Here is a 15,488-nt window from a genome sequence, read left to right on the forward strand (position 1 = left end):
ATCTTCACCCTATGTTTTCCAAGTAAACCCACAAGATTCCTGGTATACCCTTCGCCAATCCCTTACATTACCTTTTCAAGGATTACCCTGATTACTACGCTCTCATTACATGACTGATTGCCCTCTCCCATATCTGGAAACATACAGACTACGTCTTCTGCAAACCACAATTCTGAACCCGGCGATCCAGGGCCATTCCACCTCCTTTGCATGTCTTCGAGTTTTATGACCAAAAATGAAGGCCAAGATGTTGAGGAAAGACCCCAAATCCCAGCTGACGCCGAGATCATCGACTTGACCGCTCTCCGTGACAGCTCTATGGATGAAGGGGAAGAAACGGATGACAGTGGCTCGAAGAATGGCTCTTCGGGCTATGAAGAGCTTGTCATTAACGAACATTCCAGAGCACAACGGCGCGTTGCCTTAAAGACCGTTCCAACAATGCGGTTACAGAAAATTCTGATGGCATTGATTGAACAAATTCCCGCCATAGAAAGAGCTATGACGAAGGAATTTGTCAGTTCCAGGGTGAAAGCGTTGGAAAGGCACCGCGAAGAGGATGATGAATTCGAACAAGAACAAGTTAAATGTTGTACCAAGTGCCACCAAGACTACGGTGCCGCCGTTGAACCTGAGAATGGCGCGTGTTCATTTCATCCAGGTACGACATACTCCCGAATCCTCCCCCATTTGGAGTTGTTACGATATAACGAATCCACAGGAAATACGGAACCTAATAGGGAATGTTCATTGATTGGGGCGAAGATGTACAAGGTCCAATTGCTTGCGAAACGATGGCACAAAAGGAGTATCCGGCAAATCTTTCTTGGTCTTGCCGTGAAGAACCTGGTGTCGGTTCAGGATGCGTCAAAATGGCGCGTGAATTCGTTAGTTCACATAATAAAAGTGTCAGACAGATTGGTGCCGCTTTTCCGCCACTTTCTTGATTTTCATCGTTGGCTGTACTCCGTTGACCACATTGTTCTATACTTCACGGATAGGATGCTTTACGAAGCAAGAACGAAAAAAGGGCGTCTAGTCAGGCATGCCGCTTTCAGAAGACTCCGTCAGGACGAGCAGGCATGAGTGCAAGAAGAAGGACAAAGGGGAGGATACCGATGATGTGGATGCGAGCGTTGTCCATTGGTGCTACCGCGCGCCTTCTCTGACCTTACACTTCCGGAAGTCCGCCGCTGTTTTAACCTACAACGAATGGCATACTCCGGTTTTGAAAGCAACAATCTATGTTTACTTCCTTCACCTATGTTCAGGACTTATGCAACTATCGTCAAATCGCTGCCGGCGCGCTACTTGTTTGATGCGTGGAGGGTTTGTTGCTGCTATATCTGGTCCGCGTTTCGTTCCAACTTGTTGCCCTTGAATACAATGCAACTCAATTGCTGACTAATTTTCTGGGGGATATCCCCACCCAAAAGTCAAATCGTCTTTGTCATAAGACAAACCAACGTCAAATGTCTTTGTCATACCAAACCACCAACATGTCGACATCGATATCCCCACCAGGTGCTCGGCCCTCTGAAAAATCCACTATTGTTCATCTACCAGGTCGTCACCGGCTGCTTCCTACTGTCTTTCAATTATCTTCTCACCCGCTAATACCTGCCAAAACAACCCCCTTCATCCAACATATATATCTGATCTTTAAAGATCTATCGGAGGACGCGGCAACGACACTGGAGAAGTCTTCGAATGACGAAGGGATTTTACAAGTTCCCTCCGGTCCAAATGAGGAAATGTGCAGACTTGGTGCAGAAACTCGTTTTCTCTCCCAAACAATACTGACCATTGCGCTTCACATTAGGCTTGCTTAAACTTGAACCCGGTGATGTCGTGTTCATGAGGAGACTTGGGTGTGAAGATCCTGCTGAAGATGTGATTAGAGCTTTACTATTGAGCGAGCGCGTACTTGTCAATTGTTTTTATCGTCGATCTAATTGAAGTTTACAGAATGGAGATCGATAGATGGCGTAGCGATTTAAACCACATTAGAGATCGGATTTTAGGCCCACAGGCGCTTCGACTACCAGGAAAGCCAAAGAAGTCCAACGGCAGGTGGACGGGTGGAATTGCCTTTGAAAGGAACGATTATATTGAAGGCATGAACGGCTCCCGATGCTACTCACTTGGTTTGACTCGTCAATGTGCTAGAAATGTCGCTGCACCTGTTGCCGATAACAGAGTGAACCAGAACGACGCAAACGGTCGGGAGCTCCGAGGAAGCATTGTCCAGGTGCGAGTTTCGCTTTTGATTGTAATACTTAGCTCATCCTTTGCAGACCTGCTCGCAGATTGGCATTCATTCGCTACAGAGTCAGGTGCCTCATATCTACAGAATACTCAATAATTATGCCGAGGTGACCAACTTGCCTAGACTCGGTGACCCACAAAATAGCGCATATCCAGCTGCTCAACTGAACACGGCTGGTGCTGTCACGTATAATTCTGGTGAGTTCTGCGTGAATTTCTACATTCAAGCGTTTAAAAGTATTTGAAAATCAGACCAAGGGCTCTCCAAAGAAATGAACATATTTGGCGACTCCCACAAAGATATACACGACGCTTCGGGCGCCTTGTCAGGCGCGTGTTCCATGCCCGATGTTCCTGAAGGTTATGAAGCTGGGCGATTCCACCTGCTAGAAGACGGGGTTTATTACGAGTTGGACGGGATCAAGTTTGCAAACTTCTCTGGCCTGCAAAAACATGGTGGCACACCTCCAAGAGCTCCTCTTGGTCAACCGGTTGAACCTTGGGCCACGCGTCTCAACGTCATTCTTTACCCGCCTACCGAGTTGCTCAATGGAACCTCTTGTCTCCAGGTGGCACCCTGGCCTGATGGCGGTCCGTTGGTACTACCGTCTGAACTGATAAGACCAGAGCAAGTATTAGTCACTATTAAAGATGTTGATAACAACTGACTGTTGGATCATCGACTAGGCATCAGACCGAAAGCATCAAAAAAGAAAAACCTGAATGCAGCCAGCCTACGTTTACTGCAGATGCTGGCAATCTGATGGACCAAGAAGCATTGGCAAACTTTGTGTGTCGTTCTGGCGTACAAGTTCTCCACTATCTGATCAGCCAATTGCCTTCGGACTGGAATGTCCATTTTAATCCAAGTGCCTTATTGGAATCAATCAAAATGGATGTTGATGGAGAAGGCGTGTCAATGAAGGAATGGCCTACGGGACCCAACGGTAGACCGTTCAACGCAGATGGCAACGGTAAGAATGCTTATTTTTCAATATCAACATATCTTCATTGGTTTTCAGATCTTCGAGCAATTTATACAAGGGAATGGTTGGACCATTGCCGTGTAATGGGCCAATATGTGACCGGGAATGTCGACCAGGAGCTGATTGCTCCAGAAAATCTGGTCCAGTTGAAGAAGAGTACAATTTCTCCTCATGCTGGCGCTAACAACCGTCAACTCACTAACACTGTTACTTTTAGAATGGCAAGGACGTCGAACGCCGCGTCTTCCTGCAAAGAAAAGGAGTGAGTGACTTGTCATTGTTTTTGTGTCGGTGTTGATTATGACAACTATCAGAAAAGAATTCAAGACTTAGTATGTTTATATTTCTCAGATTTACTGCAGCACCCCTTGACCGTATTGGGTAGCGGATATGACTCTGGCAATTGCTCACACAAAAACAGCACAAAAATTAGCAAAACCCCCTCCTCTTCGTTCTGCAATACGGAAACGGATTCTCTCAAAATCTAAACAAGCGAAAAGCCTAAGGTCAGCTAATGGCAGTGCTTCCACATCTCGCTCAACTACTGGAATGACCATCCAATCAATGCAACCGGCAACCATCATAACTAGGTCATCCGCATTAGCTGCTAGCTCAACGCACTCGTCTTCAGCAATACCAATGGTTACCTCGCCACCAACTGGCGTTGCTACTCAATCCTCTTTGTCAAGTGCGGGCGGTATAATAGAACACAACCAGGGCGATGACAGTCAAGATACTGATAACTCAATGGCAATGGAAATTGATGAGCATGAAGCGGAGCGTGAGGAAGAAGAGAGCAATGTGGAGGGAGAGTATGAGGTTGAGCAAATAATTGGACATAAGCCTCCCTTGGTACGTGCCTGTTTCAGATTGCTCCATGTTGAAAATAACCGGTCTGCTTTTGAAGTATCCAACACATTATTATATCAAGTGGAAAGATTATGACGATGAAGACAGTGCTACATGGGAGAGATTAGAAAACTTGTTAGTTGATTGTAACTTCTCACAATCTTCAAACTAACCGATTAATTAGAGCAAACTGCGCCCAACTACTCTGCAACTATCATTGTGCACACAACGAGGTAATGTCCCTGAGACAAACCCGAGGTGGGGATCTGCCTATCTATTCTTGATTCTCAGGAATAATTTGCTCATCCAGCATTACTTGGAAAGATGGGTGGAAATGTCGTCCGCATTCTCGGTCATGAAACGTATAATACCCCGTGGACCGAAAACGGTTGGTAGACCTCTTCTCTTATGATTTGCATAACTCAACCCATCTTAGAATCTTCTATTGTGTTTTTCATACACATGCACCCAGACTATATTGTGGATCTCAGTTTTGAGTTCGATGAAATTATCGAGAAACTGCGGAAGGGTGAAGTTGAGGCATCCGCTTTGGACTTCGTTTTAATCAACGAAGCAAATCAATGCTTACTTGATAAACCCCTTGACGAGCAGACACCTTGTCAGATTGCATCCTTTCATGTTCAACTTCGTGCTCTCGGAATCAGCATCTGTAGAAATTCCTTAGAAGAACATCTCCTCCGCAGTGTTGTTCTTGACTCCTACCACAACTTGTACGCATGGATACGACAGTTCCATCAAAATCCCCAGTCATCATCGTGGTTTGGTCGATTGTACAGCCGTGTCTGTGGAATCTTGGACAATGCAACCGATTTTGGATCGCAAGTAATAAACATATCGTCATCAGATTATCTATCCCTCCAGCCATCTGTTGTCTTTGCTTTCCACCGTTCGCCAGCTGACATACGAAGGAACATACCTCTCTCCGATTCTAAGCGCAAGGAACGTGTCGAGGACCTGACAGCACAAGTTGTCCTGCATTGGCTGGGGTTTCGCTGTGACAACAACTTCTGGACCCGACTTCAGTTTCTTGGCGCATTGTGGGAGACCTTTACCCATCCAGCCATTCATCTCCTGAAGCCGGTTTACGAAGTCTTCATGGGCGACCTCTCTCTTCTTCAAAAACGGGACAGAAAGCGAAAAAGCAGGCCTTGGACGAGCTCAGATTTGAATAATTTTCTATCCACCCTGGAACATTTGCCCCGATTGGTTATTGATGATTATCGTTGCCATCTACAAGCCTTGTCCGTTTCTCGGAAAGCATATGAAAATGAAAGGAGGCGACGTTGGAACCACGGACAGTCATCCAATGTTCGCAGGAGTGGTAAGTTTTTGATTACTCTAAGAACACTTATTGTTGATTTGCTGTTCGGCAGATGGTAGCGTTTTGAATATACGACGGCAAAATGTTCTTGGTGCTGGCGAACAGCCATTGGACTTCTTTATCAAGTTTCTTCGATCGTGCTTTGAGGCCATAAGCATGGAACAATCCAAGCTCACCACTTCACAGAAGACCATGTTGAAGGATTTGGATGGCTTTTATCCATTCAGAGAACAAGCGCCATCTAGAAGCTGGATTGTCGCCGAAAGCGGGCCATTTCATCACGATTACATCAATACTCGATCTGGGTTATTCAGTGCGTTAGTCTTTCGCGGTATTACTTTTCACACCCCATCCGTTACGCACCATAGCGGCCGGTTTGACGATATTGAAACTTGGAACGAGTTCCGAGTGGCATATCAAGACAAACCCGAATCCTGGTTCTGCAGCAATATGGCATATGGTCCAACAAAAGGTCGTTCAACCAAAAATGTCACCGAGCTCTGGAAATTTAGTGAACATCTTCACAATCTTCTACATTCATCGACAAAACCATCGTTCTTTCAGGTTGTTCAAGAACTACGTACTCTCACAAGTTGGGGCATCCTTACTGCATACCTTTGCGCCGTTGACTTGGTGTATGCTCAAGTCTTGGACGCAAGTGATGATGACGTAGTAGAGTTTGTTGTGGAAGCTGGAAAAGGCGCTTACAATGCCCTCAAAAAGCTTGGTTTTTCGGGGACAGCATTGGAGATGACGCCGCATTTTCGGGACGCATATCGCTATGTTTCTGAAAAGTTATCCGAGGAAGAGAAAGTGCAAATAGGCTGGAACGTTTTTATCATGGAACATGCCCTTTGCAAATTCTCCAAGCTGTTCGACATACTTATGAAATGGGGGTTGTAGTATAAGTTGTACTCTCCGAAAGTCAACTTAGTTGAATACCCGTTTAGATTACATAAGAAAAATTTCCCATTACAAATTCAAGTTCACCGATCACGGCATTGTTTTCCGCGCATCATTTATTTGCCCGCTACCACCGTTAAACGAATCCTCCTTTGTAAAATAGGCCAGAATATCTCGAAGATGAATACAGGGTATAAAGATTGCAAACAATGATAATCAGGTGTAGTTCACTTTTCAACAACGACCGCCATGTCATCTGGTTCCAACTACCCATTCGCCGGTCCTTGTGGCGAAAATCATCGCAACTCCCTCTCGGATCCTTGCTATCGTTTATCAAAAAGTCCCTCATTAGAGCCAATTCCACTGTCTCCTCTCAATGCCATTGTGCATTCCGCTCCTTATACTCGTATTTTCTCTAATCCACGATTACCAACACCTGGCCCCGCCATCTCTGTTCGGTCATCATCAACCAGTTCCAATACATTAGAGGATTCGCTTGGTCAGCATAAGAATGCGGCCGCCTCAAACAGTATTTCGCACCAATTGGAACAAATTATACAAACCAATGATCAGCTTAGGTATGCGCGTTGTAATTGCCTTTAACCTACTGAAACCTCGGGTATAGGGCGCAAGTTAATGATCTTCTTGGCAACGTCATTCCGAAACTATTAACAACCTTGGCGGCCGTTCCGCTCAATTGTGCATCCGATACTTTTCTCGATGTACTCAAGGAATTAGATGAAACCTCGTATCCACTTGTTACATTCTGGCACCATTCACAATGGAAGACCGCTGAAAAGGAGGAAAAAGATAAGGAAAGGGATGACCGAGGCGAAAAGGGTCCTGGTCGTCGTGCCCTCGGCCTGAATGTCCAATTTCGATATATAACTGACCAGAATGGCGATCCTGTTTCAGGCGACCGAATTTCTGCAATGGGCGATTATGGACGATGTCTCTTCCACGAATTTGCAGTTGCTGGTTACGTATCCAGTGGCTCATGGGAGAAGGTTGCAATGTTTCTAAAGATTCGGTTTTATTATTTCTTTTGAATTCTTTTCCCAGAACTACGGTTATGCTTTGGTAATTGGAAGGCGGAACGGTATGCAAAGGCAACATTTGCTGGATGGTGGCAAGCTCACGGGAAGGATTATGTCGATGTTCCTCGTACCAAGGTTGCAAAGACCGAAGATGATCCTGTTGATGCCGAGTTATTGACACTTACAACCGCTGTTACTTCCATCACCATTCCAACCCGCCCCACTTCCGGGTCCCAAGTTTGTGGCGCCAAACGAGCACGATCGGATTCAGTTCCCTCCCATGGTTCCGCCTCCACATCAAGTCAAGGGACCGCATCATCGAGTGGAAATTCTAGCGAGGGAGTAGCGCCACCACCAAAGAAAAAACCAATACATCGCGCTTCTCAAAGACGTCTGGTAAGGTTACATTTATAGTTCTCAACTTTTACTTGACACTAATGGTTCTGTCGAACTATTTCTCGCAGCCAAACATCAATCTGTATGTGTAATATATTTATTTGCATCTTGACATCGCTGATTTGTTATTTTATTTTCTAGATTTTCCAACAAGACTATTGTGTCAAATATGCAGGCTTCTACGTCTACAAGCCGTATCATGGACAACGCTTTGCAACTAGTTGGCAAGGATGCCGCTATGGCGAGTATCGAGACGGTTCCACGCGTTGAAGGAGCAAGAGTGGCATATCTACCATCTATAAGCATTGCCAATCAGGTTACTCTTCCGAGTTTACCTCAACGGCCACGTCCCGTACCGCTGGGCAATGCGGTTCTACAGCCTAAGCCTTCTTCCCCAGAGTCTTCTCAACAGCTGGGGTCCGCCGCTGGGTCCCCTGACTCACCTTCACAATCACCATCCATCCCTTTCCAGGACGCACCTTCTCAACCGGGGTCCGGCGCCTCTTCAACACAATGGTCTCGACCAGCCACGCCCACCTCTTTCCACAACTCACCTCCACAACCATTGTCCACTTCCTCGTTGCAACCATCGCTTCCAGTGGAACCAGTCCCTTTCCCCAACTCACCTCTGCAACCCGAGTCCACCTCGGCATCCAAGCCATCTCAGCCAGCGGAGCCCGGGTGCAATACTTTCTCCAACTCACCTTCACAACCGGAGTCAGCCACCTTCCTGGACTCACCTCCACAACCGGAGCAGGCCTCCTTCCTGGACTCACCTCCACAACCGGAGCAGGCCTCCTTCCTGGACTCACCTCCACCGTCGCAAGAGACTGCCTCTCCTCCAAACTTATCTTCGCCGCGGCCAACAGGTGGATTGGTTATCGCCTCTTCCACCCAACCCGTGGAGTCGGATGTAAATGCCATTATTACGGTTTCGGAACCTTCAAGTTCTACAGCCGAGCCAAACGACATGGACATGGCTCCGCTACCATCTCCCCCAAGACCAGGGCCTTCCCGCATGGCAAAATCAAATGGAAAGCCTTATAAGATCCGCCGACCAATCCTCCGTGAAATAAAGAATCCCAACAAGGTTCTCAAATGTGGCACAAGTGGAACGCCTACGTACGACTCTATTCCCATGTCAGTGCCAGATTTCTAACAACTTTTCCTCAGCGAACTTTGTAAGGCTTATTATATTGAGATTCACGGTCAGGACGCCACACAAGGAGCATTCTACCAGTGGCTGGCCAACATCGACCAAGATCTATGGGAAGTATGTCACACTTCCATCAATCTTCCACTATCAACGGCCAACTGATTCAGATTTCCACCCTCTCAGTCGTTTGTTAAGAAGGCAAAGAAAGCAACTTAGCAGGTAAAAGCCGATAGTCTTTGCCAAGTAACGTGTGCTAAACCAATTGCAATTTTCTACCATTCAGAAAAGTTAATGCTCGATTAAGCGTTCGAGAATCGAAAGGATGGAAAGTAAGTTCGATCTTTTCTGATGTTTATCGTTTGCTGATGGCGGTTCGGCAGCACGCTTTATATATTATTTCTTGAGAGCTACAACAATCTTCAATGGATTTTGTTATCACCCGATTTCTTGGCAACTTCTTGGATTAGTCAACTACACGTTGGCACAATGGTCTACGACCACCACTGTGCATTCGATACCGGTCTATCTGGCATCATCTTTGGTAAGTTTTAATCCTTTTTTGTATCTATCATTTGCTAATTACGGGCTTTAGATTGTTTCTTGAGAACATTGATGTTCTTCAACTGCCCTATTCCCCGCCCGTCAACATCATGGCAGCAACGCTTTTGTTATTTGATTCTGCCCACATTCTTGAAAAATGGGTATGTGACGTGACATCTCTCCCCATGTTTCTCCCCTATTATCACCTATTGTATTATTCCACCTATTATGACCTATTGTGTCGTTGCAACTATTATAGCCTATTGTATTATTCCGCCTATTATTACCGATTATCGCATACAATATCGTTCTGCATATTATTACCTAGTATGTCATATTAGTTTTAGCATATAGCGTAAATAGTTCAGAATATACCAGAATAGCGAACGTTATCCATGCCATTGTAATCCACATTGAACAGTGAATACCTGGAAATAGTTATCACATGGAATACGGCATAATAGCTAGGAATAGAATACGGCTGGGACCAAACTGGCTATTGTCAGCGGATTTCTCATATTGTTTTTGGTGTCACCTAGCAATAGCGGGGAAGGGCAGAGAATATAGGCGTTCAATGACATGGTTTTAATTGCTTGGCAAGGCAATAGCTAGCAATAGCTAGAATTGAGGTCGAACTACCGTTTTCCACCATTGTCAGACCTATCCCAGCTATTGACGGGATATTTTCACCTAAACTTGCGCGCAATGATAAGGAAAGGCAGAGAATAGTTGCATTAATGACGTGTTTTTTACCCGGTGTGATGTCGCAATAGCTAGGACGAGGTCGAACTACCGTTTTCCACCATTGTCAGAGGTATCCCAACTATTGCCGCTAAAATTTACCCGACAATTGTAGACAAAGGCCGATAATATTGTCGATTTTCACTGGGCCTCATCCAAAACCACCGAATTTTACGAAAATTTTGGCCATCTTTCATGCCAAAACACCGAATTTTTGACCGGAATTGGCCCATATGTATCATGCTGAACCGTCACCCAGATCACCGAAAAACGCCCCCCCTCGAAGGTGTCATGCTAAATCACCGAAAACTCAGCATCTGACGCAGAAGGCCTTCCAGGTTGGGCAATATACGACGGCAGCAATTTAGGCTGGGCCGCTGTATTTAAACTTCACCTATAGTCCTAGTTTATACGCAGCAAAACGGTTATTTCGATTATTTTTTTAAAACTCAAGTGTAATTTCCAATTGATGAAACAGCAATTTCGTAAATGTTCAAGTTAAAATTTTCTCCCAACTACCATCTGCGACATGCCAAAGCTCGAGGCCCCAGATGCCATTGTCGACGTTGATGACAACGAAGACGATAACAAGCAACTTCCGGGCCCGGAACTACCAAGATTACTCCTTGAATCTCTCAAGATTCCATCCAACACCTCTGTTTCCACTCTGCTTGACATCCCGAGAAAAGACTTACCCACACGTCCCAACAGTCGAAAGTATTTCCTTGAAACGGTGGATTGGTTCACGAAGAATGAGCCGAACAGTACCATACATAGACGAGCAGATTTCATCGCTCGTGATTCCTTCCGTTGCATTTCGGTTCAGCTGTACGATGACTGCGTTGGTGGAAATATAAATTGAACCAAATACTAGTGAGAGACAGACAAAGAAAAGTAGACAGTGACTCAGTATCGTAGGTGTGTTGTAGACTCGTAATACTCATTTACTGGCTTTCTCCCTCATTTTCCGCCCTATATGAGGTTTCATGCCACTACCACCGAAAAATGACCTTGGGCTGGAGGTCTCATGCCAAATCACCGAAAAATGTCCAAATGGGGTAATAAAAATCACCGAATTTGGCCTAGTCCTGGATGAGAGCTCTCCCGGGATTATCAGGGGTCCTTCCACGCGCCAACGTTGTCCTTTAGCAGGGTATCAGTCAGCCATCGACATCTCCCAATAACATTCTACGATAGTTGGGAAAGAATCTTCTAGCCTAGTATCCATCAAACGAAAAAACTGACATGAAGACGTTTGGTGTCAAGTATAATCCTATGGAAGTGTCAACAGCGACAACACCGCGTCATCTGCGCAGTCGCCTGGCCAGGAGATGGGTAGAACTTTCAGGCAATCCAAAACTTTTGTAATCTTGCGAGGGACAGAAGCAACTAACGATAACAACTTACAGAGACAACGGATGCTGTAGGCTTTGGAGGGGGAGGAAGATGTATATGTGCGATTGGGAATGTACATAATAACATATCTTACTGTATTGGGATCCCTACGGTGATTTGACATCGATAATTGTAATTGATCATTCCCTCCGCAGAAGAGGTAGAAAACGTTGACTGCATACGAAACGTCGTGCGTCAAGTCGACGAGTTGGTACAGCATCCGAAAGCACTCCATCGTTTCCTCAAGACTGTGTTCCTTACACCTTCTCACCCAACCAGTATCGAAGATCCAAAACCTCCTCATCCAATGAATTCAATCCAGAGTCAAGTTCTTCTGGATCGGACCACAGACTTTGTGCCCGTGGTATGTAACCATCATTGAAAGACCTGGAATGGGACAAACGTGAGTTCAGCTCAACAGAAAGAGGGAAGAAGGGAGGGACGAAGCGGATAGAATAAGTGACCCACTTGTTCATCCTTTTATTTTCGTTATTCAAGGCGAACTTGGCTACCTTGACATCTCTATAATCTGATAGCTCTTCCGACGGACGTTTATGTTGAGCGTGATTCAAGGCAATCAACGCTGAAACTGCACTGTTGATGTCGATAAGCCGGACGTACACGGTGTCGTCCCGGATGATTTGAACTTCTTTCACGATCCCGTATCGTGATATGTCTTTTTGTATCTTGTTTTTTAGCGCCCATCTAGAGTTATCCATATTTTCGATTTCGGAAGTGGGGAACCCAAAGATAATGATGCGTCTGCTAGCCCCCAATGTCATTGCCAACTTTCGATGAGGTGAAAGAGGAGGATCAGGACGAGGATCTCTTTTAACATCCAGATGTAGATGAAATGGAGATGTTTGGAGAAACTTGTAGAGTCTAGCGACAAATTGCGTCTTTTCTCGTGGGGAGCCGAGAGTGATTGTCTGCAGAAAACGAGAAGTAAACACGATCACAAAGAATAGAAAAGTGAGATTGACCAACCAATGAGTTGCCACTCTCCGGAAAACACGACTCTACAGTAGATTCTGTCGTTAGCTCATACAGCAGTTCTCGTAACGGTAACGAAAGCGAGCCTCCTCCGCGTACTGATATCGATACCGTTCGAGAAGAAGAAGTGTTATCCGAGTCGTTCGATGATAGGGAGTGAATATACGCGGGAAAGTCCTCGAACGCAGGCTTGGGGACCGTTACAGGAATCGGAAGTATCGTCCCTTTCAATCCAAGCTTGGTCGATCCTGTTGCAGCCTAATTCCTGGTCAACATCTTGAGTTTTTTTTTTTTTTAGAAAAATGATGGATACGGACCCTAAATCCATCAAGAAAACTACAAAACGACACTCTCCATGCTCGTCTCCCGCTCCCGTTCCCAAACTCGAGCTCTATCTGTCTTAAACTCATGACTTTACCAAAATGCCCAAAAAACAACTCGAGGTCGTTCATGGACGGTGTCGGTGTCCCAGCGGCGGGCACAAAATAAAAGGCCCTCGAGTATCCCCTCCATATCCCACATATTACTTCTGCTGATGGCAAAGACTCTGAACCAGAGTATTCTGCTCCTACTCGGCCTCCAGGTCCATTCGAGTTGACTATGCGTGTGTTCTGGATATGATCCACCACACGTTCAGCACTCTTGGTATTGAAAAGAACGAGGTTCAAGGATCCGGTTTTAGAGTTCGGATATACATTTTGAATCGGACCAAGAGAACGCGCTTTCTGAAAGAGTTCTTCGTAGACCTCTGTTGAAGAGATGTTTTCCACCCGAACGGTCCGCGGTGATTCAGAGGCTGAAAATAAGGAGGCGAGGTGTGGAGTGCGTTTCTTCCGAGGTTGAGATTTTGGTTCTTCGGGATTCACGGTTTTCCATCTTTCTCTTCGAGAGCTCGTATGGAGATAGTTGTGGTGAGACGGAAAGAATGGAAAGTGAGATCTTTGATTAGGACGTGGTGTTCTCAGCTGTGAAGTTATGCATAGCATGAAATGGCGCGTCGTGAGGAAAGTAAAAGGTGAAGGCAGCCCGGGTCGGGGATCGAAATACCCTAAATTTAAATTTGGACCCTTGGGCAGCTAATTCTCTTCGTTCGAGAAGCTATGTAGGCTAAAATATATGAAAACCCGCCAATATACAAACTTCTGCTTACGTCGGAGGGAAGGGCTACCCACAACTCTACCATTCACACCAGTCGCAAGTCGCAACATCTATCCATGTATCTAGTAGTTTACGATTATGCTATAATATATGTGGTAACTTCTAAATAGATTAGATACGATCGCTATATGGTCTCTAGTACTACGTTAACACGTTCGAGGCCGGAAAACGAGAGGGCACCCTTCCAAGCCTCGTCTAGGTCTTCTAAATCATACATCCGTGCTAGATATGTTAAAGCAGGGGACTGGATCGCGCCTGCCTGTGTCATAGGGTCCGTCGATAGAATGGGAGGGGATGAAGGGATCTCAGTGCGGAGAGACGAAGAAGGTTCAGGGGAAGATGTGCGGGTAGGAGCTCTAGAATGAACTCGTGTTGGGGCGGTCGGTGCGTTCGTCAGCGAAATAGAGCGTATACCGGCTGCTCGACAAGCAACAATCGCCAAAGCCATCGCGTCGGTTGATCGAGTGTAAGGAACAGTGATCAGGATTCGTTCCTTCCGTTCGTCCACGCCGGAGGCGACCGCGGAACCATGTCGATCCTGAACAAGGCGTGAAATGAACAGAAGTTGTTCATTGGATACACAAGGTACACCATCGTCACTTTGACAGTCCTGGAAAATGAATAGTTTGACCGTTTGGCCGTACTCTTCAATATCAGCTCCATCAGCGACGGTTGAGGACACAACGACTTTGACGATGTGCTGAAAGGTCAGAAGATGACTCTCTTCGATTTCTTTGGCGTATTCATCGACTTCTCGTCTTGTCGCTTCGCCGACCTCATCCACAACTACATCTTCCCCTTCAATTCCACGAATTCCCAGATCATTCAAATCGAATGCTACCCACACGCCAGACCCTTTCAGTACTTCCTGTTTATACATGCTCGCAGCCCATTTCTGCCTCCATTTCCTCCTCAGCTGCTGTGGATTCAACTGGACCCTTTTCCGCCTAGGCAAATGGTCTGCGTGCGGTTGAACATGACCTTTAGGTTTCGGCAAAGGAAGAACCAAGCTATGGGGCAAAGAAGGCGTCGTTTCACGTGTAATGACGTTTTCATTCAGGCCAGAACCAGAGAAAGCATTGGGTAGCTGCGAATTCGAGAGATAATTGGTTTTGTTGGAAGAAGATGAGGAAGAAGTCTGCCTCCCGGAGGCGTTCTTCGACGAGGAGGACAGAGGCTTCCGCCTAATTTCTCGATTCGCATCCCTGACGTTCGTCAGCAGACGCCTTGGCTTGCGTCGTGGAAGGTTACTGACATGGGGTTGAATAGGACCCTTGCCATCAAGGGTGTTCGACACGGTATTCATGTGGGATGATAGAGGAGGAAGAGACAGCAATGATAGTCCAAGTGGGTTCTGGCGTGAAGAACTGGCTGTTTTAGCATGTGTTAGGGTTTGAAACACGGTGCAGCCACGAGTAATCCTGCCGTACGTATGATGGGTTACAGAAGCTTTTAAGGCAAATCTGAAATCAGTATGTTTTCGTAAGTAAAATGATGTGGTGCACCCACATTTATGTCGCCAAATTTCCCTTGCGCCTTGAAGCTTGAAGGCTTCCTCGCGTTAGGACTTGGAAAGTGTTATTGCTAATTGCCTTTACTTTGCTCTTTAACCATTCGGGGTTGGGATAAGTAACGTCCGTGGTGGTCGTAGGTCTAGTCCGTCCACGATGACAAATGAAGCTGGATAGATAGATAGATAGATTAGGTGAACAATAACAGCAGTA

At 46.0% G+C, this 15,488-nt stretch overlaps 5 protein-coding genes across 5 annotated transcripts; 3 read left to right on the forward strand and 2 right to left on the reverse strand.

The window, feature by feature from the left end:
• Positions 1 to 210: 210 nt before the first annotated feature.
• E1B28_010395 (uncharacterized protein) lies at positions 211 to 1,086 on the forward strand (the record flags this gene model as incomplete). The annotated part of the gene is made up of 1 exon (XM_043155357.1): positions 211 to 1,086. The coding sequence occupies one exon, from the start codon at positions 211 to 213 to the stop codon at positions 1,084 to 1,086; it is 876 nt and encodes a 291-aa protein (XP_043007823.1).
• A 413-nt stretch (positions 1,087 to 1,499) lies between these two features.
• Positions 1,500 to 6,348, forward strand: E1B28_010396 (uncharacterized protein; the record flags this gene model as incomplete). Its single annotated transcript, XM_043155358.1, has 14 exons — positions 1,500 to 1,767; positions 1,823 to 1,923; positions 1,976 to 2,251; positions 2,298 to 2,466; positions 2,521 to 2,900; positions 2,963 to 3,242; positions 3,291 to 3,516; positions 3,582 to 3,586; positions 3,640 to 4,106; positions 4,162 to 4,238; positions 4,288 to 4,361; positions 4,414 to 4,491; positions 4,540 to 5,445; positions 5,498 to 6,348. The coding sequence occupies 14 exons, from the start codon at positions 1,500 to 1,502 to the stop codon at positions 6,346 to 6,348; spliced, it is 4,158 nt and encodes a 1,385-aa protein (XP_043007824.1).
• Positions 6,349 to 6,597: 249 nt separating this feature from the next.
• E1B28_010397 (uncharacterized protein) lies at positions 6,598 to 9,153 on the forward strand (the record flags this gene model as incomplete). The annotated part of the gene is made up of 7 exons (XM_043155359.1): positions 6,598 to 6,926; positions 6,974 to 7,326; positions 7,411 to 7,781; positions 7,850 to 7,863; positions 7,923 to 8,903; positions 8,955 to 9,054; positions 9,121 to 9,153. The coding sequence occupies 7 exons, from the start codon at positions 6,598 to 6,600 to the stop codon at positions 9,151 to 9,153; spliced, it is 2,181 nt and encodes a 726-aa protein (XP_043007825.1).
• Positions 9,154 to 11,870: 2,717 nt separating this feature from the next.
• On the reverse strand, positions 11,871 to 13,637 carry E1B28_010398 (uncharacterized protein; the record flags this gene model as incomplete). Its single annotated transcript, XM_043155360.1, has 4 exons — positions 12,924 to 13,637; positions 12,601 to 12,864; positions 12,082 to 12,542; positions 11,871 to 12,000 (listed from the first exon to the last, which is right to left on the reverse strand). Exons 1-4 carry the CDS (start codon positions 13,590 to 13,592, stop codon positions 11,871 to 11,873), a joined length of 1,524 nt encoding a protein of 507 aa, XP_043007826.1. The 5' UTR covers positions 13,593 to 13,637.
• A 127-nt stretch (positions 13,638 to 13,764) lies between these two features.
• E1B28_010399 (uncharacterized protein) lies at positions 13,765 to 15,458 on the reverse strand. The gene is made up of 2 exons (XM_043155361.1): positions 15,274 to 15,458; positions 13,765 to 15,213 (listed from the first exon to the last, which is right to left on the reverse strand). Exon 2 carries the CDS (start codon positions 15,068 to 15,070, stop codon positions 13,889 to 13,891), a length of 1,182 nt encoding a protein of 393 aa, XP_043007827.1. The 5' UTR covers positions 15,071 to 15,213; positions 15,274 to 15,458; the 3' UTR covers positions 13,765 to 13,888.
• Positions 15,459 to 15,488: the final 30 nt, after the last annotated feature.

The sequence above is a fragment of the Marasmius oreades genome, chromosome 6 (assembly GCF_018924745.1).
Source record: "Marasmius oreades isolate 03SP1 chromosome 6, whole genome shotgun sequence".
In the NCBI taxonomy this organism is placed as follows: domain Eukaryota; kingdom Fungi; phylum Basidiomycota; class Agaricomycetes; order Agaricales; family Marasmiaceae; genus Marasmius; species Marasmius oreades.

Excerpts from the sequence above, each read along its gene's own strand:
- E1B28_010399 (XM_043155361.1), bottom strand. The coding sequence starts at position 15,070 with ATGAATACCGTGTCGAACACCCTTGATGGCAAGGGTCCTATTCAACCC.